At 37.7% G+C, this 25405-nt stretch overlaps 1 protein-coding gene and 1 long non-coding RNA gene across 5 annotated transcripts in view; one reads left to right on the forward strand and one right to left on the reverse strand.

The window, feature by feature from the left end:
• Positions 1–25405, reverse strand: part of LOC118971626 (uncharacterized) — a 55613-nt gene that overhangs the window by 12226 nt on the left and 17982 nt on the right. The window contains exon 2 of the long non-coding RNA XR_005060140.2: positions 560–1396. This is a non-coding gene — a long non-coding RNA (uncharacterized lncRNA). The remainder of the gene's footprint in view (positions 1–559; positions 1397–25405) is intronic.
• Positions 733–25238, forward strand: ZNF546 (zinc finger protein 546). Of its 4 annotated transcripts, none has more exons than XM_037013809.2 (7): positions 733–802; positions 1372–1440; positions 2480–2574; positions 8506–8593; positions 9914–10040; positions 12800–12898; positions 16170–25238. In XM_037013809.2, exons 3-7 carry the CDS (start codon positions 2561–2563, stop codon positions 18284–18286), a joined length of 2445 nt encoding a protein of 814 aa, XP_036869704.2. In that variant the 5' UTR covers positions 733–802; positions 1372–1440; positions 2480–2560; the 3' UTR covers positions 18287–25238. The 4 variants fall into 4 exon arrangements, with proteins under 4 accessions (XP_036869704.2, XP_017524801.3, XP_073082181.1 ...); XM_017669312.3 differs by having other exon boundaries at positions 12803–12898; XM_073226080.1 differs by lacking the exon at positions 733–802 and adding an exon at positions 806–841.

Below are 25405 nucleotides of genomic sequence, written 5' to 3' on the forward strand. Positions count from 1 at the left end.
TGGTAACTTTCAGCCAGAAGACTATGGTGCACAATGTCCTAATGACTCAGCATTCCTTTAACTTGCCCTCACAAATTTCCCTTAAACATTACTTGGACGTTCCACCTTGTCTTCAGGATCGTAAGGTGCAGACACTACCTTATGTGACAGGACAGAAGTGGACACATTCAGCACGGACTCCTGCTGAAGCAGGGACACATCAGGCCAAGCAGAACCTGAAACCCAGGGCCCTGCAAGGAACAGCAGGGTGACACTACTCTCAGAAGTGAGCTGGCTGTGACCGGAGTGGCCCAGCAACTGCTTATATTTATTTTTATATCTATCTCTATAGATTATTGTGAATGCATTCCATTACATCTAGTAATGTACCATGACACCTAACATCACAAGGTTCATCCTAGTTTTGTCTTTTTGGTAGCTTTGCTTCCTTGCTCTGACAGGGAGAAGCCTGGCTCCTACCAGTCCCCGTGTGTAAAAAACTGCCTTCACTACTGTCGTCCCCTCCCTGGTACAGATGCTTCCTCACCCTTCCTGGGTTCTGACACACACCACCTCCTACCTGATCCACACTCCGGCGGTCTGGCGAAACCCAGCTTGCAAGGACCGTGAGCTCCAGTCGTCTTAGGGGGCAGCTCCCCGGAACCCGGGCTGGGGCCGCCTGTCTCACTCGCGCGCCTGCGCCTTCAGAGCGCAAACCCACCGGCTTCCGGCTATAGACTACATTTCCCAGAATCCCCCGGGGGACGGTGTTAGTCCACGCGGAGGGCCCTAGGCCGTGCGCTTTGGGTGGTTCAGCCCGCTGGTGAGTTAATCGCGGCTGGGAATGGAGCTGGTCTTCAAAGTGAGGATTCTAGGGCGCAACGTGCCCGGAGCCTCAGGCCTGTGTGTGCGTGAGGGGCAGAGGGGGATTGTGTGTGTGTGTGTGACCGGCGAGGTGTGTGCTTGTGTGCGCGCTTGTCACTGCCCGGTCAGGCCTGCTGCCGGTGGGTGCGGTTGTGAGGCTGGCTGGTGCTTGGCTCTGTGGTGTGTGTCACGGACCCACGTTGCTGCTGCTGCCCCCCGCCCTGCCCTCACAGCCCCAAGTGTCAGCAAAAGGCGATGTCCCTAAGACGACAAGTCACATTTTGAGCTATAGGATGGTTTCCAGCAAGAATGCACAGACTGGGCTTGGGACGGGACTTTTAGAGCTAGAAATGTCCCTGGGACAGACTCATGGGAGACTGTCCTCGAACCACAGCATTCCCATACCACTGACCTAGGAATCTGTCCCCGTCTCCGTCTCCCATGGGCAGATGTGGTCCTGGAGGGCTTGTCTCGGTCTGTCTGGGCTCCAAGAAAGGCCTGGTGTCTCATGAGTTCCTTCTTTCCCAGTCCTGCCGTTCTCCAAAAGAAGGTTCTTGAGGAGGAAAAATGTTTTGCACATTTTAAAGCCCAAATTAGGTGAGTTCATATTTCCTCTTTGTTGGTTAAATGCATTTTTGGTGTTGGTAGATGGAAACATTTGTTTTTCTCTTCCTGAAGAGGTCTAGCCTACCCTAGGTTTTTCTTCCCAGCGAATGATGGGGGATGCAGGAAGATCCCTCTCCTCACTGGCCCCCAAATGCCCCTCTCCTTGTTTTTCAAATGATTCCTCCGCACTCATCATGATAGTAAGAAATGCATATTTTGCAGTCTAAAGTTAGAGCTTTGTTTTACTGCGATTAATGTTAGGTGTAATCACATCATTGATCTCCAAAACCTGTTTATTTTTTTTTTAATGGAAGTATACTTGAGATACAATACTATATTGGTTTCATTTGTACAACATAGCGATTCAGCAATTATATACTTTACTAGATGTTCACCGCAAGTGTAATTACCATCTGTCATTATAAAAAGATATCACAATATTATTGATTATATTCCCTATGGTGTACTTTTCATCCCCAGAAGTAATTTATTTTATAATTGCAAGTTTGTATCTCTCTATCCCCTTCACCTTCATTGCCCACCCTCCCACTCCCCTCTCCTATGGTAACCAATAGTTTGTTCTGTGTGTTTATGAGTCTCTTTCTGGTTGGTTTATTCACAAAAACTCATTTTAAAAGTAAGGCAGTATCAGAGGTGATTTGACTAGTGTCAGTAAGTGACATATGACATAGTCATCTGCTTTTTAAAGCTTTTAGGAGTTGGAATATAATTGGAAGTCTGAACACAGAAATCTGTCATCTCTGGCAGGAATTTTTCCAGGGAATCAAGGGGTTGAGATTTATGTTTATAACAAGTTTAACATAAGGGAAAAAAGTACATGAGTAATATTCATATTGATGAACAATAATACTATTTTAAATATTATATGAATTTCTTTTACTAATATTGGGATTCAAAGACACTTTACAAAGATTATATCCAAAGTGATATTTCAATTGATTATGCAGTGGAGAAATAGAGGTAGAGCCCAACATTGTTCTGTCTACTTCACTCAAATTTTCTTATTCAGTCTGCAGGTGCCCTTCACCCAACTTCTGTTCTTTCAGAGAAGAATCTTGGCAGTAAAAAGGTCACAGTGTATTGAAGAAGAATGTTAAAGAACTGGTACGCTTTATTTGTAATGGTCACACTGATTTCCTTACTGTTCCCACACGTCAAACCAGTTTACTTCCAATATTTTAGAATATTTTAAAACTGGATATAGATTTATTAAATACCTAAGATTATGGAACGAATGCTCACTTTTGCAAAACACTGAGTTATTCAGTTATGTTACATGAGAGACTTACAAAGAAGAAAATTAAAACAGCCCCTGAATCACTATTAATATTTTCGGGAGGTATATTATAGCAGAATTTTTCTGTGTACTTTGTATGTGTGTGTGTGTGTGTGTTGGTTTCTGCAGAATAGAAATTATACTAATTGAACATTCAAAGGACACAGACTCTCCAGCTCTTAATTAGAAAAAGTAATTCTACCTAACCATAGGTCTCTTACATTTCCATGATATATGGAGAAGAGCAAAGTGTCAGTGAACTCCTCTGGTTTGATACATTAACCTTTTAGGATTATAGAAACAATTAAGAGTAATTATCATGGCACAAGATATATAAAATAAGATAGGACTACAGGATTCAGGATTGTACTTTTTTAAAGTTTTTTTAAGAAGGCTGTTTTCACAGGACATAGGGATCCCCTCTCCTGTCTAAGTATCTTTTAAAGCTCCATTACGCAAATAACATTTTGCAGGACAGATCTGTAATAATAGAAAACAGTGAGATGGTAACAGCTATATAAATACTCATATAAATCTTTTATAGGACAGGGAAATAAGACTGAATCTCTTATTAAAGCTCTGTTTAATGCTTTATTAGATTCTTTTGTTTGCATTATGCTGAAGAACGGTGTCTCCTCTTTGGTAGACAAAGGCAGATTTCTTGGTTAGTTTTCTGAGAATCTATTTTGCTAATGTTGTTACTTAAAACTAATTTCATTTCCAAGGCTTGGCTCTAAAATATTTTAAATGTCGTTTTAAAAAAGTTGGGCATTAGACTCAAATTTTACTATAAAAAAGGAAAGAGCGGAAGATAATTTTACTTAATAACAAGAGAATACAATTAGAATAGAATAATACTATTTAATTTTTATTAAGTAGTTATGTATCATCAAATGTCATATATGTATTTTTATGACAACTTTAAGAGATTGTTCTTATCCCTAGCTTATCAAAAAACCTAACTGAAAAGTTAGAGATGTCAGACTGAAGGTCTAAAATCAGTCTGTGATTAATGACATTATAAGCCCTCCCATAATTTTACATACTTTCTTAATTCAACATGTCTTTCTCCCACAATAAATGTGGACCAATATAATCACTATTAATAAGGCCCTAGTGTGCCATCATAACTGACCATAATTTAACCTGTTGCCTCCTATAGCTATTTATATCTATATTTGGTTATTCTAAGTTGGTATATGATATACATCTTATGAATATACCTGAATGTGCTTTCATAGACATTTCCTAAGAAGGACTGCCTAAAAATTGAGTTTTGGTAAAATATCAGACAAGGGCTCATAGTATACTGTATCTTATGATAGTAATTAGAAGAATACAGCTCTGGAAACATAGTTGCTACTCGTTTCTTCTAATACAGCAAATAATATAAAAACGAGAGAACAGACTGACTATGTAATAAAAGTCACTAGAGAAATTCAGGTCACATGCCTTGGTGGTTCATAGGAAGGAGATATTATTTCTCTAGCCACCTCTGTCAGGTCTTAACTAAATTATTCTGAATTCAGGGGAGCTCTATGGCAATAAATGGATTTTATGCCGTATGCTTCATACAAGCATTTTCCACTAGAACTTTCTGTGATGATGGATATGTTCTATATCTACATTTTCCAGTATGGTGGCTACTACTCACATGTGCTTGTTGAGCACCTGAAATATGGCTAGTACAACTGAGGAACCGAACTTTTAATCTGATGGCCCCCCTGCGACTGTGCCTGTCTTAGGTTGTTCCTCCCTTGAGGAATCTTACCCATCGATGGCTAACCAGTCATCTTCCGGGGCCATACAGGGAAATGTAAAGTTGGTAAGTGAGAGAGAAGCCATATTGTTCGAAAAGGTTAGCTTTTTACTTCTTTGCAGATTTATGCCCTGTGGCTTCTATGTCCAGCACTTGTCTCGAGGTATCTTTACCACCTGGAGGAATTATGATACTCAGTAAATTCGATATGAGGCACGAATTCTATTTAAGGGTTGTAATTAGGAAGGAAGAAGAAAAGCTATAGAGGTAGCATATGGAAGAAAACATGGGAGGATTGATTATTTCTTTGACATATCTTCTTGTAGAGTACCTTAAGCATGTATAGGTTTAAACTACTAATTTGCACACACATATTAACATAATAGGAATACGGTGACATAAACAAAGCAAATCTATAATTACCATCCATCTCCAGTGAAGCCAAGAAAACCATTTAGGCACACTAGGCATTTGTGAAAATTTGTCTATGATATGATGGATATTGTCCAACTGTACTTGAACAGTCTGAGAGAAATCAGACAAATTAAAGCAGCCCATTTCTGGGATCTGTTCACATCCCATATGTTCTTTTTTTTTTTTTTTTTTTTTTTTTGAGAGGGCATCTCTCATATTTATTGATCAAATGGTTGTTAACAACAATAAAATTCAGTATAGGGGGGTCAACACTCAATGTACAATCATTAATCCATCTCAAGCCTAATTCTCGTCAGTCTCCAATCTTCTGAAGCGTAACGAACAAGTTCTTACATGGTGAACGAATTCTTACATAGTGAATAAATTCTTACATGGTGAACAGTACAAGGGCAGTCATCACAGAAACTTTCGGTTTTGATCATGCAATATGACCTATAAACAATCAGGTCAAATATGAATATTCGTTTGATTTTTGTACTTGATTTATATGTTGATCCCACATTTCTCCTATTATTATTATTATTTTTATTTTTAATAAAATGCTGAAGTGGTAGGTAGATGCAAGATAAAGGTAGAAAACATAGTTTAGTGCTGTAAGAAGGCAAATGTAGATGATCAGATGATCAGGTGTGTGCCTATGGACTAAGTATTAATCCAGGCTAGACAAGGGCAGCAAGATATCCACGGATGCAGAAGATTTCTCTCAAAGCAGGGGGGGTGAGGTTCTGAGCCTCACCTCTGTTGATCCCCAAATTCTCACCTGATGGCCCCCCTGCGACTGTGCCTGTCTTAGGTTGTTCCTCCCTTGAGGAATCTTACCCGTCTCTGGCTAACCAGTCATCTTCCGGGGCCATACAGGGAAATGTAAAGTTGGTAAGTGAGAGAGAAGCCATATTGTTTGCAAAGGTTAGCTTTTTACTTCTTTGCAGATTTATGCCCTGTGGCTTCTATGCCCAGCACTTGTCTCGAGGTATCTTTACCACCTGGAGGAATTATGATACTCGGTAAATTCGATCTGAGGCACGAATTCTATTTAAGGGTTGTAATTAGGAAGGAAGAAGAAAAGCTATAGATGTAGCATATGAAGGAAACTTGGGAGGATTGATTATTTCTTTGACATATCTTCTTGTATAGTACCTTAAGTATGTATAGGTATTAAACTACTAATTTGCACACACATATTAACATAATAGGAATACGGTGACATAAACAAAGCAAATCTATAATTACCATCCATCTCCAGTGAAGCCAAGAAAACCAGTTAGGCACCCTAGGCATTTGTGAAAATTTATCTATGATATGATGGATATTGTCCAACTGTACTTGAACCCTCAGACAAATTAAAGCAGCCCATTTCTGGGATCTGTTCACATCCCATATGTTCTTTTAACCATAGATAGTCTATAGTCATGAGATTTTGGAGTGCTACAACTTGCACCCCTCCCAACTCCTGGTTGAGTTCCAACAGTACAGATCCGGTCAAATTCGTTGTCTCACTGTATGCACATGCCAGCCTATCTTAATTTTGCTTAATTTAAAATTTGATTTAAATAGCCATATGTCACTGTTGGTTATCAAATTGGACAGCACAACTTCCTGTCTCACAGGTTTCATTCTAATGGTGTTAGATTCCAAGTAAAACTAATGGGACAAGATTATTCAGAAGCAGTTTGGAGGATATTGTGGCTGAAAGGACAGTTTCAGAGCAAAATAAACTATCAGGAATACATCTGTCAGGAGTATGGGAAAGGAGACCAGCCTGGATATGTAGAAGACACTGCAGTACATTCAGAACATGGGCATGTGTAAAAAAACAGGTATGAGCAGCTAAAGGAAGTAAAGGCACTCAAAAAAGTATGTAACAGCTGTTTTTAGATTACCTTGAGCTGTTTATACGAAGACAATTGTTTTAAAAAGGAAGAGCTTTCTCTTATAAAAATGAAATAAATATGTACATGCCTATGTGCATATTTAAAATTGTTTTTAAATATGGATTATACTTAAGCAAATACAATTATCAAAAATATGTAATACAAGTCAGCAGTTTTAATATACAGATATATAACATGGATTTTTCTCTATTTTGACTTCTGCCTGTCTGCTTCTCATTCATTCTTTCTCATATATGTATGTGTTTGTGTGTGTGTGTGCACAGGTGTGTATTTTATTACATATATAATCATATTGTACGTTCTGGTTTTAAAGCTGATTTTTCTATTTATAATATATCCTGAATATTTTCCATATCCTTTAAATATTTTCTCCAATGTAGTACAGAACTTAATATCTACTTAATATTCCATTACACAGACAAACTGTAATTTACTTAACCAGATAACTATTGCTGGCCTCAGTACTGAATACTGCCATCCCTGAATGCATCTTAATACACATTTACAATAGTTTCCACTGGACAAAGTCCAAGAACTTTGTATGGTTAAATTCTTTTACATACTTTCAAATGTTCTATTTAAAGGTTGCACAAGTCTATAGCATCTACCAAAATATCTCTTTCCCCTGACCTCACTCATATGGCATATCATCAGTCTTTTAAACCTGCTGATCTAATAATTGTAAACTGTGACTTCCTTATTTCTTTAACAAAGATCTTGTTAATTGTATTGAAATTTAGTAACCTGGATGGATGATATGTTATTTTTTAGTGAATTACCTATGCTCAAGTTTCAGTCAAAGGGAGAAATTCTGGGATAGAGTTTAGGGAATTGGCTTTATATTTAGAGAAATGTGGATTCAAAACACTCTGCATCTAACTGAATTTGAGTAAGGAACTTTACTTTGAGCCTCCATTATCTGTTGAATGGACATTAACTATACCGCATGATTCAATGTTTAATAGTTAAAATGATTAATAAAGGGCCCATCATGTAGAAGATACTAAAAGTATCTGTTTTTGTTATCACCTTGCAACCCTGGGCATGAATTCACACGTCTACAACCTTGATATTGAAACATTGGGCTGGTCAGTGACTTCCTGCAGGAAAGCAGCATAGATGATTCTGACTAGGAAATAGAGGTTGGTTGGAAACAGCCCAGAGGATTCTGGGAGCTGTCATTCTAGTTGGGGAAGGACTCCGTATTGGTAGATATATTTTGCAGTGGGAAAGGCTGCCTGCCGTTTTCTGCCTGTGTGGCTGCAGAGTCCAGATACATACCTGAGCCATGAAAGATATTTGGGTTTAGATGGAACTGCCACCCCTTCTCAGCTCTAGAAGGTAGATATGGACAGTAGAGGATCTGCTCAGGGTAGGACTTGACAATTTGGTCTTGAGCATCATCAGAAATTGGGGTGGGCCAGAGACCCTTCTGCTGGGGTCTAGTCTGGCTTCAGGCAGGAGTCCTCTGCCCTGTGTCTACACTTGTGCAGGTGGTTCCCAATGATATAGTGGGGTGGGGAGGCTTTATCCAAACTCCCCCTTCTCTCTCTTGTATGTGGGGCATTGCAGGGATGGAAGCAGAAAGAAGGCAAAACAGGATCATATTAGTTTAAGTCATTTTTGGATTTCTGAGACACGCCTGGTCTCAAAGCCTCTTGTTCCTTCTCCAGTCTTGGCTTCTCTGGATTCTGTGCTTCTCCAGTGGAGGAAGCCCAAAGAGGACTGACAAGTTCTTGCAGTTCTAAAACCATGGCCCATGTAAGTTCTCATTTCTCCTCCTTGAAATATCATGGTTTAAATTCATGTGATCATTTTTATTATCCTGAGAGTTCCTTCTTAAGAAACCCTCTTGTAGAACCTGCTCCCCAGTTACTAGATCACAGTGAAGGATGGCGCCACCAACCTAGCATCCTCCTCAACTGCCAGTCTTGTCTCTTATGTATTTACCATCTTGTGTTCCCAGTCTCTCTCAGGAGCGTTGGTGGAGCAGTGAAAGGCCCCTTTCCGGTATTTCACTTGAGGGGAATATTGGAACTTCCCTCGTTAGAGTCATGATTCCATGACACAGAGATGATGGTCCCATTAGATTCCACAGACCTGAGCTTTGCCAGTTAATGAGATAGCATTTAGCACTGCATGTTCAGTGTGAGCAAGAGCTCCTACCTGGAGAGGCCTATAGGACTAGATTGGAGTGTGATTAGGCCTGCATGTGGGGATTTCAGGGATCTAGCCAGGGGGTCCCTAGAGGGACAGACAGCAGGACAAAGGTCAATTTTGAGGTTGCAGAGGTTGTGCTGGCCTCCAGTGGTATCAGTGTCATTGTAGATCAGCCTGCATTGGCATCCTCTAGTTCCGGGTCAAGGTGAGCATTCCCGAGGAATGGTGGTAGCGGGTAGGAGGATCCTCCAGATCCCTAATGGGGGATGGAAAATAGGCTCACAGGACTGGGAAGACCATAGACATTTTGTCCAACCTAACTGCCTAAATATGAAAGGATTAGTCTGAAACAGCCAGAGAATGGATGATTAGCCAGCCAATAAGTTAATTACCTGAAGACTTGGTCATTTGTTACAAGGAAAAATGAAAAAGATAATGCATGTGACATTATCTTGCATAATGATGAAGCTGAGTTTTAGTGAAATTAATATCAGTCAAGTCCTATTTTCTATGATAGAGATTTTAAAGTACTTTTGGGGAAAAAGAATTCATGCTTTTTTTAAAATTCCTTGAAGGGAAAAGAAACTGGAACTCACATTTATTTGGAATAACATGCAGTCCCATGATATGCAGTGGCTTATTTATATGATTTCATTGGAAACTTTATTTTATTCATTTCCAGACCTTTGGATAATTATGTTATCCCGTGGTACACAGGGCATTTTGTTTGTACACAGTATATTTTGAAAGCATATAGGCACTCCACTGTAGAAATACTAATTTCCTTACTATTCTCTACATGTCACAGGCTTGAACTCTAGTTTACTGGCTTGTTGTGTTGCCACTTTCCTGCAAAGCAGTTTTCCATCTTGAAAACACCGTTTAAAACAATGTTTATGAAGCATGGGCCTGTCATTTCAGATGTCCTTAGCATTCAGAGATGTGGCCATAGACCTCTCCCAGGAGGAGTGGGAGTGCCTAGACCCTGCCCAGAGAGTCCTGTACAGGGATGTGATGTTGGAGAACTACAGCAACCTGAACTCATTGGGTAAGGATGTCTGCACCAACAATTTATAATCTGTTTTCTGGAATATGTTTTCTCCATTGTTGAATTTCAGAGCTCTGTTTTAAGAAACCATATTAATTTCTGCCCCACTCCCTATATCAAAAGAAATGTTGAGCTGGAAATGGACACTTGGGTTAAGTGCCTTCATCTTCTCCATCTTTTACTGACCTTTACTCCTCTCTCTGGCCCTTCCTGCAATTGATTTTTTTTCTAAACTATTCCCAGATTTGAGTTCTACAGCATTTTCAGGGAAGCCAGATTTCATTATGTATGCTCAGAATTCCTATAGCTGCTCTATGTTAGTGTCTGGCCCACCTGCAGAGAAATCAGTGAGTCTCAGGGTTCTGGTTTTCTTTGATCATCAAAAGAGCATCTATGCTTGTACAGTGGTGGATTGGATTAACAATATCCACTTAAAATTCAAGCAAACACATCCTATCCTAGAAGAGACATACTCTCTTTAAATTACTTTGTGGGTGAAAGTTACAGTCTGTGAATTTTTCATTTTCCTTTGAAAGAATATTTGAGGAAGAACCTGGAAGTATTTTAGAGAACAGTCTCTCTTTTAACAAGAACAACAAATGTAAGACTATATTAGACATCCTTTTAAGCCTTCATATATATATAATTTTTTATTAAGATATCATTGATATTCACTCATGAAGTTTTCACATGAAAAACAATGTGGTCACTACATTCACTCATATTATTGAGTCCCCCACATACCCCATTGAAGTCACCATCCATTAGTGTAGTAAGATGCCAGAGTCACTACTTGTCTTCCCTGTGCTACACTGTCTTCCCCATGATCCCCCCAACACCATGTGTACTAATCATAATACCCCTCAATCCCCTTCTCCCTCCCTCCCCACCAGCCCTCCCCCACTCCTCCCCTTTGGTAACTGCTAGTCCCTTCTTGGGAGTTTGTGAGTCTGCTTCTGTTTTGTTCCTTCAGTTTTGCTTCATTGTTATGCTCCACAAATGTGAGGCAAATCATTTGATATTTGTCTTTCTCTGCTTGGCTTATTTCACTGAGCGTAATACCCTCTAGCTTCATCCCTGTTGTTGCAAATGGTAGGATTTGTTTCCTTCTTATGGCTGAATAGTATTCCATTGTGTATATGCACCACCTCTTCTTTATCCATTCATCTACTGATGGACACTTAGGTTGCTTCCATTTCTTGGCTATTGTAAATAGTGCTGCGATAAACATATGGGTGCATATGTCTTTTTGAATCTGAGAACTTGTTTTCTTTGGGTAAATTCCTAGGAGTGGAATTCCCAGGTCAAATGGTATTTCTATTTTTAGGTTTTTGAGGAACCTCCATATTGCTTTCCACAATGGTTGAACTAGTTTACATTCCCACCAGCAGTGTAGGAGGGTTCCCCTTTCTCCACATCCTCGCCAACATTTGTTGTTCCTAGTCTTTTTGATGTTGGCCATCCTAACTGGTGTGAGGTGATATCTCATTGTGGTTTTAATTTGCATTTTCCTGATAATTAGCAATGTGGAGCATCTTTTCATGTGTCTGTTGGCCATCTGAATTTCTTCTTTGGAGAACTGTCTGTTCATATCCTCTTCCCACTTTTTGTTATTTGCTTTTTGGGTGTTGAGGCATGTGAGTTCTTTATATATTTTGGATGTGAACCCCTTGTTGGATATGTCATTTACAAATACATTCTCCCATACTGTAGGATATCTTTTTGTTCTGCTGAAGATGTCCTTTGCTGTACAGAAGCTTTTCCCTTGATGTAGTCCCATTTGTTCATTTTTGCTTGTTTCCCTTGCCCAAGGAGATGCATTCAGGAAAAAGTTGCTCATGTTTATATTCAAGAGATTTTTGACTATGTCTTCTTCTAAGAGTTTTATGGTTTCATGACTTACATTTGGGTCTTTGATCCATTTCAAGTTTACTTTTGTGTATGGGGTTAGACAATAATCCAGTTTCATTCTCTTACATGTAACTGTCCAGTTTTGCCAACACCAGTTGTTGAAGAGGTTGTCATGTTCCCATTGTATGTCCATGGCTCCTTTATCATATATTAATTGACCATATATGCTTGGATTTATATCTGGGTTCTCTAGTCTGTTCATTGGTCTATGGGTCTGTTCTTATGCCAGTACCAAATTGTCTTGATTACTGTGGCTTTGTAGTAGAGCTTGAAGTCAGGGAGCATAATCCCCTCAGCTTTATTCTTCCTTCTCAGGATTGCTTTGGCTGTTCATAGTCTTTTGTGGTTCCATATGAACTGTAGAACTATTTGCTCTAGTTCGTTGAATAATGCTTTTGGTATTTTGATAGGGATTGCATTGAATCTGTAGGTTGCTTTAAGGCCTTTATATATATTAATTCATTTAATTACCACAATAGCCCTAGGAAGTAGGTACTATTAGACCCATTTGCATTTGATGAAAATACAACACATAGAGGGTAAGTAACTCTTCAAGGTCATACAGCTAGTGGGTTGCTGAAGATTTGAACCCAGGGCTCCAAAGTCTATGTTCTCAATGCCTTTCTATACCGACTTCAAAAGCAGACCTTTTCCTTCCCCTGTCTGGCCTCTTTAGGTCTATGATCATGAATCCATCTACATGTTGATATTCTTTAATAGCCTTTTTCATTTTATCAAATACCATTTTGACCTACAGTTGAATATAAATTAATTAGTTCTGAATTGTCATTTTGAGCTTATGGGATTTTGTTTGTTTGTTCCAAATCATGTTGCATTTCTCTCGTCAGCAGGATGTTCCATTGCTAAACCAGAGGTCATTACTTTATTAGAGCAAGAAAAAGAGCCCTGGATGGTAATGAGAGAAGGGACAAGAAGCTGGTACACAGGTGAGTGACAGCAAGTCTGGGTCATACCATCACAAGTTATAGCCCGTGGGTCAGGGACAGGCAAACACCTGACATCATGTTTGAAAAGCTCCCTTCAAAGACCAAGGCCTGTAGAGGAAGGGCCTGGAACTGGGAAACATAAAGATCCTCTCAACATGAGATATTAAAGGAACTCTGTCTTTACCCCCATTTACCAAGGTCCTCTTTCTCTTCTGTTCTATTTCCTTCCCATTTCAAAGAAGAGACTGCTTGCTTTCTTCTCCATTGATAACCATTTTATCTGTTTCCAAGTCCTCTTTTATAGTTACACTTATATTTATTTCTCCATTGCCCAAAATTATTTTATTCAATACATATTTCCCATTTACTTGAAACCAGGCACTGTGCTGGAGTCTAGGGACTGTGGATAGAGGTTCCTGCCATAATGAAGGTGTTGCTATTATAGTAAGGGAGACATGTAGTAAACACGTAAACAGATAAGATAATATTGGGATTTGATATGTATTATGAAGAAAGTTAAGCAGGGAAGGAGACAAAATGTTAGAGGGTTGGCAAGGCTAATTTAGGTAATATCAACAAAGGCCATTATGAGGCAGTAACCTTTGAACAGAGCTAATGATGTAAGGTCTCAGGCCATGGGAATGTTCAAGAGCATTCTGAGCACAGTAAACAACAAACGCAAAGTTTTGAGATCAGATGTCATCTGTGTTCCTTTGCAAACCAGATTGTGCCAGCTGATCTGAACATGCTTATACAACTATTTGTGTGTTCCTATGTTTTCATTTCCCTTGGGAATATATAGAAGTGGAATTCCTGAGTCATAGGACAGGTATATTTTCTTAAACACATGTATTGCGGTATAATTACATTAATATAAAATGCGCCGATTTAAAGTGTCAAGTTCTATAACTATTTTAAATAGTTGACGTATAATTGGCTTACAATAAACTGCACATATTTAAAGTGTACAATTTGACAAGTTCACCTTTTCTTTTGTCTGGGGTCTAATCTCCATCTGCCTCATTCTTACAAGTATATCTGTCATTGTATTTAGGGCTTACACTTAATCTAAAATGATATTATTTCAAGATTCTGAACTTAATCCTTAATCAATATGTAAAGACTCTTTTTCCAAATTAGGTCATATTCACAGGTACTAGGAGTAAAGACTTGGCCATATCTTTTTGGAGGCCCCCATTCAACCCACTGTGTCTGGAAATAATGACTTTTATTTTCTTCCTTTCTAATCTTTATATCATTTTCCTTGCCTTATTCTACTAGCTAGGACCTACAGTATAATTATGGAACAAAAATAAATGAGTTTGAGCATTTGTAGAATGAGTGAATGTCTTGTCAATGGGTTTCAGCCCTGGGCAAGTTCACTATGGATTCACTGTGACCAAAGAAATGAGAGTAGAATGTTCTTGGGGTGAAAGGGTTTATTACCTGGCTTGTTCTCCCTCTGCCCAGAGCACTAGGCTGAGCTCTCTATATAGTGCAGTAATAGCTTATTGCCTACAGGTGTGGAAGCAGTAGCCTAGCAACAGGCCAGTTACATCATCAGGTGGTTTAAGTTCAGTGAGGATCCTGGCCATAGGATCCCAATTTCCCCACAGTGAATAATAAAACTCAGTTGACATTTACTAAATAAATCATCTCAGTACTTCAGTTGGGGACAAAGAAAAGCAAAACTGGCTATGCACAGGGAAATTGTAAACAGTGGTAGAGATATCTTGTGTTTGAGGGAACAACAGGTAATTGGAGAATGTCGAGGTATAAAATTGACATTTTTCCATTTATGCTTTTGACTGAGCAATCTTGGATGTACATTTGCTCCCCTTTGTAAGGTAAGTGATGTAGGAGAATATATTTAATCACTGTAGTAGGGTGAAAGAGTAGGGAAGATATCATTGTGATGTGATTTGGGGAAATTATACTCAGCTGCCTTCTTCAGTGACTTGTAGTATTTACTTTTATTCTCATCCTAAGTACTTTTTAATCCAATAGTTTATTTGTTCTACAATTATTTAACATTTACTGTGTGTTAGAGGTTGTTATTCAGTGGCAGGAATTGAAACAGATTGTGTCTGTACACAAGGAATTTTAAGTATAAGAAAGTGCACAGAACAACAGATTAATGAGAAAATTAATGATACATAATTGAGAAAAGTCACAGTACTAGGGCTGGAATATGGAATGAAGAACATGCACTGACTTAGATGTGCTTAGTAGGGACAGCCTTTCTAAGGAAGTGACATTTAACCTGAGACATGAGGGTAAGAAGGAGCCAGCCAGGCAAAAACAAAAGCCAGAGGATTCCTGGGAGAGGAAGTAGCCTGTAAAAAGCTTTAAGATATAGGAAAAGTTGTGGCATATTATAGGATCTGAAAGGTTGCATTGCAATAATAGATTGAGAACAAAGTTGAAGTGGCTTCCACAGGTCTTACAGATCAGCTGGGTAATATGGTGGTAATATATTTATCTGTGGTAATACATTTGGATTTTATTCTAAGGGCAAAGAGAAACCTTTGGGAAAAAAAATTTGAGTAGAGTCTTAAAATGATTTGCATCAGTATCATCTGATGAAAATGATTCAAGATATCCAGGGCTGTTTCTACAGACTATGATTCAGTTTGTCCAGGTTGGTGCCCAAAAAGCAGATGTAAGGATATGTAAAGATAAGTGTATGTAAACAGCCACCCTAAAGAGGAGGACCACTGACTTGACTTGTTCCTCTCATCACCCAGTTTACCCTTTTTTTAAAGTCACATCATTTTCTGAGGTCTTTTTGCCTTCTTTCAAATTGCATTACAGTAATTTAGAGTTCTCAAATCCAGCAAACTACAGATAACTCATCATCCTCTCCTGTATGGCTCAGGCTAAAACTGGTTTTTACATTTTTAAGTGGTTGAGAACAAATCAAGAGTATTTTGTTATACATAAAAATGTTATGAAATTCCAATTTCAGTGCCCATAAAGAAAGTGTTACTACAACATAGCTGCACTCATTCAATTAAATATTGTCTATGGTTGCTTTTGTGCTGTAACAGCAGAGCTGAGTAATTGTGACTAAGACCATATGCCCTAAAATGCCTAAAATTTTTATTATGTGGCACTCTCCAGGAAAAGTTTGCTGACCTCTGCCCTAAACCTTTACTACTGTGTTACTTTTAGTTTATCTTTTATTTTTACTCTGAGATGCAACCTCTCATCCTACCCCCAACACAGAAAAACCACATTAGGGAATTTGTTTCCTTTTTGCTTTTTTCAGATTTGGAGTCTAAGTATGTCACCAAGAAGTTATTTCCAGAAAAGGATATTTGTGAAATATATTTATCTCAACTGAAGACAGTGGAAAAAAGTAAAGCCTACCTCCTTGAGGATACCATTTTCAGAAATGATTTGCAGTGTAAACATGAATTTGAAAGACAAGAAAGACATCAGATGGGATGCCTTAGTCAAATGATAATCCAAAAACATGTATCTCTTCCTCTACATCAGAAAATTCATTCTAGAGAGAAATCATATGAATGTAAGGAATGTAGGAAAGCTTTCCGACAACAGTCATACCTTATTCAGCATCTAAGAATTCACACTGGTGAGAGACCCTATAAATGTAAGGAGTGTGGGAAGGCCTTTTGTCGTGTGGGAGATCTTAGAGTACATCAGACAATTCATGCTGGGGAGAGACCCTTTGAGTGTAACGATTGTGGGAAGACATTTAGACTTCATTATCACCTTACTGAACATCAGAGAATACATTCTGGTGTGAAGCCCTTTGAGTGCAAGGAGTGTGGGAAGGCCTTTGGTCGTATTAGAGACCTCAGAGTACATCAGACAATTCATGCTGGGGAGAGACCTTATGCATGTAAAGAATGTGGGAAGGCCTTTAGACTTCATTATCAACTTACTGAACATCAAAGAATTCATACTGGTGAGAGGCCTTATGAATGTAAGATTTGTGGAAAGACCTTTAGAGTGCAACGACATATTAGTCAACATCAGAAAATTCATACTGATGTAAAACCCTATAAATGTAATGAATGTGGAAAGGCCTTTAGTCATGTCTCTTACCTTGTTCAACATCAGAAAATTCATACTGGTAAGAAACCTTATGAATGTAAAGAATGTGGTAAGTCCTTTAGTTTTCATGCAGAACGTACTCGGCATCAGAGAATTCATACTGGTGAGAAACCCTATGAATGTAAAGAATGTGGAAAAGCTTTTCGTCTTCAAACAGAACTTACTCGGCATCATAGAATCCACACTGGTGAAAAACCCTATGACTGTAAGGAATGTGGGAAGGCCTTTATTTGTGGCTATCAACTTACTTTACATCTGAGAGCTCATACTGGTGAGATTCCCTATGAATGTAAGGAATGTGGGAAAACCTTCAGTAGTCGCTATCATCTTACTCAACATTACAGACTTCACACTGGTGAGAAACCTTACGGATGTAAAGAATGTGGGAAAGCCTTTCGTCTTCAAGCAGAACTTACCCGACATCACAGAATTCACACTTGTGAAAAACCCTGTGAATGTAAGGAATGTGGGAAGGCCTTTATTTGTAGCAATCAACTTATTTCACACCAGCGAATTCACACCAGTGAGAACACTTATGAATGCAAGGGATGTGGGAAGATTTTTAGTCGTCGCTACAATCTTACCCAACATTATAAAATCCATACTGGTGAAAAACCCTATAGATGTAAAGAATGTGGAAAGGCCTTTCGTTTTCAAACAGAACTTACTCAGCATCACAGAATTCATACTGGTGAAAAACCCTATACATGTCAGGAATGTGGGAAAGCCTTTATTCGTAGCAATCATCTTACTCAACATCACAGAATTCATACTGGTGAGAAACCCTATGAATGTAAGGAATGTGGGAAGACCTTTAGTCGTCACTATCATCTTACTCAACATCACAGAATCCATACTGGTGAAAAACCCTACATATGTAATGAATGTGGGAATGCTTTTATTTGTAGTTATCAACTTACCTTACATCAGAGAATTCACACTGGTGAGATTCCATATGAATGTAAGGAATGTGGAAAAACCTTTAGCCGTAGATATCATCTTACTCAACATTTTAGACTTCATACTGGTGAGAAACCCTATGGATGTAAAGAATGTGGGAATGCCTTTCGTCTTCAGGCAGAACTGACTCGACACCACACAATTCATACTGGTGAGAAACCTTATAAATGTAAAGAATGTGGGAAGGCCTTTAGTGTTAATTCAGAACTTACTCGACATCACAGAATTCATACTGGTGAGAAACCGTATAAATGTAAAGAATGTGGGAAAGCCTTTATTCGTAGTGATCAGCTTACTTTACATCAGAGAAATCATATTAGTGAGGAAACCCTACGCATAATGTAAAGAGGGCACAATGGCCTTTAGAAAATGCCTTTCATAACAGCAGAGAACTCATACTTAATTTTTTAAATGTTTTACTTGTTAGGGAAAATATGGGACTCCCTTTTATTTCATACTCGAATAGTTTTATCCATACTGATTTAGAGTCAAAAAATTATAATGTCTACTGAGTCTTATTTAAACTTGAGCAGACTGATACTGGTGCAGTGCATCTCAAACCAAGGCGAAGGACCGTTCCAAACTGTAGTTGCCCATTACCTTTAGAAAATGCAATAGAATTGGATTATCAGAAAAATGCAATGGAAAGAAAGACATACAAAATGAAAGCCCCTATTTTTTTTATTACTGAATTTAACGGACATCAATTAGCTTTGTCAAATTGCTGTAAGGTTACTAAACGCTCTCAGTGACTATGCACCTTACTTAACTCATTGTAAACCAGAAGCAATCTGTGCAACATCAGTACATGGAATACACTTCATATAATACTGTAACAAGATATTAAAGTAATGAATGCAGGAAAAGATTTATGCCACAGCACATCTTTACTATAATTCTCATAATTTCACCTCTGCCTATGTAGTATTTGGCAAAACACTTCTCCCCTCTGTGCCTCAGTTTTAAAATGGTGATAATAGTACCAGTAGAAGGTTTGCAAGAATGACATGTTAATAAAAACAAGACTTTTAGAAGAGTATGTGCTTGATAAAAGTTACTATTATCATTACTGAAATTAGTAAATTCATGTGAGAAGACCCTATGAGTGTAAGGAATGTGTAAGAACCTGTTACCTTTCACTCCTTACTTAGGTTGAAGTAATTAGTTGTGGATAAAATCCAGTAAAATAAAGCAAATCTTCATTTCTAAAATCAAAGCTAATCTCTGAAAACTAATGTGACAAAGACTCTGCTAGAGTTTATGAATGTAAAGATTACAAGAGGAAGGCTTTTAAAAAATTTTTTTAAATTTTGGTATCATTAATCTACAATCACAGAAAGAACATTATGTTTACTAGGTTCCCCCCTTCACCAAGTGTCCCCCACATACCCTTTCACAGTCACTGTCCATCTGTGTAGTAAGATGCTGTAAAATCTCTACTTGTCTACTCTGTGTTGCTCAGCCCTCCCTTTGCCCCCCATGCACTATACATGCTAATCGTAATGCCCTTTCTTTTTCCCCGCCCTTATCCCTCCCTTCCCACCCATCCTCCCCAGTCCCTTTCCCTTTGGTAACTGTTAGTCCATTCTTGGGTTCTGTGAATCTGCTGCTGTTTTGTTCCTCAGTTTTCCTTTGTTCTTATACTCCACATATGAGTGAAATCATTTGGTATTTGTCCCTCTCCGCTTGGCTTATTTCACTGAGCATAATACCCTCCATCCATGTTGTTCAAATGGTAGGATCTGTTTTTTTCTTATGGCTGCGTAATATTCCACTGTGTATATGTACCACATCTTCTTTAGCCATTCATCTACTGATGGGACATTTAGGTTGCTTCCGTATCTTGGCTATTGTAAATAGTGCAGCGATAAACATAGGGGTGCATCTTTCTTTTTCAAACTGGAGTGCTGCATTCTTAGGGTAAATTCCTAGAAGTGGAATTCCTGGATCAAATGGTATTTCTATTTTGAGCATTCTGAGGAACCGCCATACTGCTTTCCACAATGGTTGAACTAGTTTACATTCCCACCAGCAGTGTAGGAGGGTTCCCCTTTCTCCACAACCTCGCCAACATTTGTTGTTTGTCTTTTCGATGATGGCGATCCTTACTGGTGTGAAGTGATATCTCATTGTGGTTTTAATTTGCATTTCTCTGATGATTAGTGAAGTGGAGCATCTTTTCATGTGCCTGTTGGCCATCTGGATTTCTTCTTTAGAGAACTGTATTCAGCTCCTCTGCCCATTTTTTTTTGTTTGTTTTTTGATTTTTGTTTGTTGGGGCATGTGAGCTCTTTATATATTTTGGATGTCAATCCTTTATCGGATCTGTCATTTATGAATACGTTCTGCCATACTGTAGGATACCTTTTTGTTCTATTGATGGTGTCCTTTGCTGTACAGAAACTTTTCAGCTTTATATAGTCCCACTTGTTCATTTTTGCCTTTGTTTCCCTTGCCCAGGGAGATATGTTCATGAAGTCACTCATGTTTATGTCCATGAGATTTTTGCCTATGTTTTTTTCTAAGAGTTTTATGGTTTCAGACTTACATTCAGGTCTTTGATCCATTTGGAGTTTACTTTTGTGTATAGGGTTAGTCAGTGATCCAGTTTCATTCTCTTACATGTAGCTGTCCTGTTTTGCCAGCACCATCTATTGAAGAGACTGTCATTTCCCCATCGTATGTCCATGGCTACTTTATTAATTGGCCATATATGTTTGGGTTAATGTCTGTAGTCTCTATTCTGTTCCACTGGTCTGTGGTTCTGTTCTTGTGCCAGTACCAAATTGTCTTGATTACTGTGGCTTTGTAGTAGAGCTTGAAGTTGGGGAGCGAGATCCCCCCCACTTTATTCTTCCTTCTCAGGATTGCGTTGGCTATTCGGGGTCTTTGGCGGTTCCATATGAATTTTTGAACTATTTGTTCCAGTTCATTGAAGAATGCTGTTGGTAATTTAATAGAGATTGCATCGAATCTGTATATTGCTTTGGGCAGGATGGCCATTTTGATGATATTAATTCTTCCTAGGCCAGGAGCATGGGATGAGTTTCCATTTGTTAGTGACCTCTTTAATTTCTCTTAAGAGTGTCTTGTAGTTTTAGGGAATAGGTCTTTCACTTCCTTGGTTAGGTTTATTCCTAGGTATTTTATTCTTTTTGATGCTATTGTGAATGGAATTGTTTTTCTGATTTCTCTATTAGTTCATTGTTAGTGTATAGGAAAGCCACAGATTTCTGTGTGTTAATTTTGTATCCTGCAACTTTGCTGAATTCCGATATTAGTTCTAGTAGTTTTGCAGTTGAGTCTTTAGGGTTTTTTATGTACAATATCATGTCATCTGCAAATAGTGACAGTTTAACTTCTTCTTTGGATTAACTTCTTTCTGGATTCCTTGTATTTCTTTGTTTTGTCTGATTGCCGTCACTAGGACCTCCAGTACCACATTGAATATCAGTGGGGAGAGTGGGCATCCCTGTCTTGTTCCCGATCTCAGAGGAAAAGCTTTCAGCCTCTCGCTGTTCAGTATGATGTTAGCTGTGGGTTTATCATATATGGCCTTTATTATGTTGAGGTACTTGCCCTCTATGCCCATTTTGTTGAGAGTTTTTATCATGAATGGACGTTGAATTTTGTCAAATGCTTTTTCAGCATCTATGGAGATGATCATGTGGTTTTTGTCCTTTTTGTTGATGTGGTGGATGATGTTGATGGATTTTCGAATGTTGTACCATCCTTGCATCCCTGGGATGAATCCCACTTGGTCATGGTGTATGATCCTCTTGATGTATTTTTGAATTTGGTTTGCTAATATTTTGTTGAGTATTTTTGCATCTACTTTCATCAGGGATATTGGTCTGCAGTTTTCTTTTTTGGTGGGGTCTTTGCCTGGTTTTGGTATTAGGGTGATGTTGGCTTCATAGAATGAGTTTGGGAGTATTTCCTCCTCTTCTATTTTCTGGAAAACTTTAAGGAGAATGGGTGTTATGTCTTCTCTGTATGTTTGATAAAATTCTGAAGTAAATCCATCTGGCCCAGGGGTTTTGTTCTTGGGTAAGTTTTTTGATTACTGATTCAATTTCATTGCTGGTAATTGGTCTGTTTAGATTTTCTGTTTCTTTCTGGGCCAGTCTTGGAAGGTTGTATTTTTCTAAGAAGTTGTCCATTTCCAAGAGGAAGGCTTTTGAAGACTTTTCATAATTCAAAAACCAAGCAAGTTGCAGTGTGTTTTTTTTGCCCAAAACATGATAAATTAGAAACTAACAACCAGAAGACCATTATCCTTTTGGGAAAATAAAAGAATGGTACAATGAACACTGGTATAGCCTTTCTAGATTCAGCAATTGTTAATACATATTTGGTTTGCCTCTGTATAATTTTTTACATATTTTTGCTGTAGTGTTTTAATATAAATTATAGATGTCATGACATTTTGCCTTTCTATATAATCATGCAACTCCTAAGAATAAAGGTTGCCTCCTAAGCACTGTAACTTTACAACTAAAGAGATTAATAATTCCATATCTGTAACACTACAGATAGATACCATTGACTTAACCCAACCTACTGAAAGAATGTCTCTGAGAACAGTAGTGTTTAATGCTACAAATCTTCCTTAACTTAGGATGCATTACTTCCCAAAAAACCCACTGTAAAATGCATTTAATACACCATACCTACCAAATATCACAGCTTAGCCTAGCCTACTTTAAAAGTGCTCAGAACACTTAAATTAGCCTACAGTTGGGAAAATTCATCTAACATAAAGCCTATTGTATAACAGTGTTGAATATCTCATGTAATTTATTGAATACTGTACTGAAAATGAAAACCAGAATGTTGTATGGATACAGAATGGTGGTATGTGTATGGTTGTTACTCTCATGACTGTGGCTGACTCGGGCCTGCAGCTCACGGGCCTGCAGCTCACTGCCCTGCCCAGCATCACAGGATATCTTACCACATATCACTAGCCTGGGGAAGGATCCAAATTCAAAACTTGAAGTACAAGTTCTATTAAATGTGCGACCATTGTAAAGTCAAAACATTGTAAGTTGGGGATCATCTGTGCTTGAAACATGTTTTTTGGTCACAGGAGCTTACGAAGTTTTGAATATTAAATTCCTTCTAAAGAAAAAATGCTTGTTACCGGGCTATCAAAAGACTTAAGTATCCTACAATAAAGCATTTGCTTAACTGATCACAGTGTATCTTAAACTTTACTAAGAAAAGTCCCATTCACAATAGCTAATATCTTTGGTATGTGAACCCACACTTAAAGTGCTGTCATAACCAAAAAAGAATAACCCTCAGGACAAACTATTCAGATATAATGACAGATGGTTAGCTATTTTGAAAAAGGAAATGGATGGTGTATTTCTTTGCTGCTCACATTTGCCTCTGTAATCAATTGCTTGCTCTCTGAATGTAGGGATGGTACTTTATACAAAATTAAAATCCCATTTGGCCCAGTTTTTATATGAATATACCATAATGTATTTAAACCTTACTATTTAGTGTTTAGGTTTCAACTGTTTTCACTATTTCAGATATATGTCAGTGACAATCCTTGTCTGTGATCACTGGTTTCTGTGACCTAGAATTTCTTTAATTGTATCCATATGGAAGTATAATTGCTCATACATTATACATTCTTTCAGTTATGTTAGTATTGCCAAGCTGTTTTTTTAGATTCCTGACAGTACTCAATTTGACAGGAATACTCATCAAATTCAGTATTCCTATAGCCTCACTTTAGATAGATGTTTTAACATACACATATTTTTATAAATTCCAGTTTCAGTTGAGCATTTTTTCAAGTGTGCTTCTAGGTCAATCATCATTCTAATTTGACCTTCCTATTCTTGGATTTTTTCACTGTTTTTGTTTTGTTTTCAATTTTGTTTTCTAATTTGCTTGAATAATTCTGGATACTTCATTTGCTATATTGATGGAATTATTTTCTACTATGTTAAATATACCATTAGTTATAGATTGTACACTCTTTCTCTTTTTAAGAGACAGATTTCTGGGTTATAAATTACATAACCTGGAAATAAAATTTATTTTCCAGTAATTACATTTATTACTTTTACTTTTCTTATTATGATAGCTTGACTCTTCAGAAGAAGGATGAATATCATGGTGGTAGGCATCACTTTCTCTAAATTAAATGGGATTTTTTCTAACATTTGATCTTTTACTACAATGTTCTCTATTTGGAGATAAATCCTCTTTGTTGTCTCTGAATAATTTCCTTCAATATATGTAGGGGATGCCTACATTGTTTGGTAGTGACTGCTAAATTTTGTCCAAGGCCATTTTGTTATCTATTGGTATAATCTCATATTTTTCACCTGAAGTTTATTGATATATTGATTTGTACTTACTAATTTCTTGAATTTTAAACATTTCTTGTAATATACTGTGATTTTTGTCATATTGCTTGAGTCCATTTGGCAATTATCTTTACAGTTTTTCCACCTATAGCATATGTGAGGCACTATTATGATTTCCTTTTTCTTTTATTGATAACATTTTGGAAAGGCAATGAACTATTTAAAAAATAGAAACAAATTATCTTTAAAATACAATGACTTTTTATATATTGGCCTTGTATTTTATGACCTTGCTAAATTCAGTTAGTTCTAGAAAGGTTTATGTTTTGTAGATTACTTGGAGTTTTCTGTAAGTACAATCAAGACATCTGTGAAGACAGCTCCATTTTCATTTTTATTTCCTTCACTTGCCTTGTTGCACAAGCTCAGACAGTGTTGACTAGCACTAGGAAGAGCCCTTTTTTCTGGCTTTAGGGAAAATGCATTAAATATTTTATCATAAAGTGTTACATTAGCCATTCATTTCCATAAATATACTTTACCAGATTGTGAACATTTTATTTTAATTCTAACTTAATGAGAGTTTAATCATGAATAGTGTTCACTTTTGTCAAGTACATAAAAATCAACTACTGACACGATCTTTTGGTTTCTCTCCTTTAATGTGGTGGGTTACTTTGATTAATTTTACAATGTCATACTAGCCTTGTACTACTGGGTTATGCCCCCACCTCATCAAGATGTATTATCTTTTATATATGTTGCTGAATTACATTTGATAATCTTTGATACTTTTGTATATATGTTTATTATTGATACTGGTCTATATTTTTTCCCCTTATCTTTCTCAGGTTTTCATTGTCATAAAATGAGATGGGAATGTTCCTTTATACTTTCTGAAAGAGATATTGTAAGATTCATATTATTTCTTTATTAAATCTTGAGTCAAATTGCCATTGAAACCATCTGAGCCTGGAGTTTTCTTTGTGGGAAGGATTTATAGTTTCAAGGACAACATATGCCCCCAAATTGAATTTTTATATCACAGCAAACAAATGGAAATTAAATTTAAAAGTGAAAAGTTCCATTTTTAAAGAACATAAAATACTTAGGAATAAGTTTAACAAAA

Source organism: Manis javanica, chromosome 17 (genome assembly GCF_040802235.1).
Source record: "Manis javanica isolate MJ-LG chromosome 17, MJ_LKY, whole genome shotgun sequence".
Taxonomy (NCBI): Eukaryota; Metazoa; Chordata; class Mammalia; order Pholidota; family Manidae; genus Manis; species Manis javanica.

Excerpts from the sequence above, each read along its gene's own strand:
- ZNF546 (XM_037013809.2), top strand. Across the intron at positions 8,594-9,913 it reads GTTCTAAAACCATGGCCCAT|ATGTCCTTAGCATTCAGAGA; the intron begins GTAAGTTCTCAT and ends CTGTCATTTCAG. Across the intron at positions 10,041-12,799 it reads CAGCAACCTGAACTCATTGG|CAGGATGTTCCATTGCTAAA; the intron begins GTAAGGATGTCT and ends TTCTCTCGTCAG.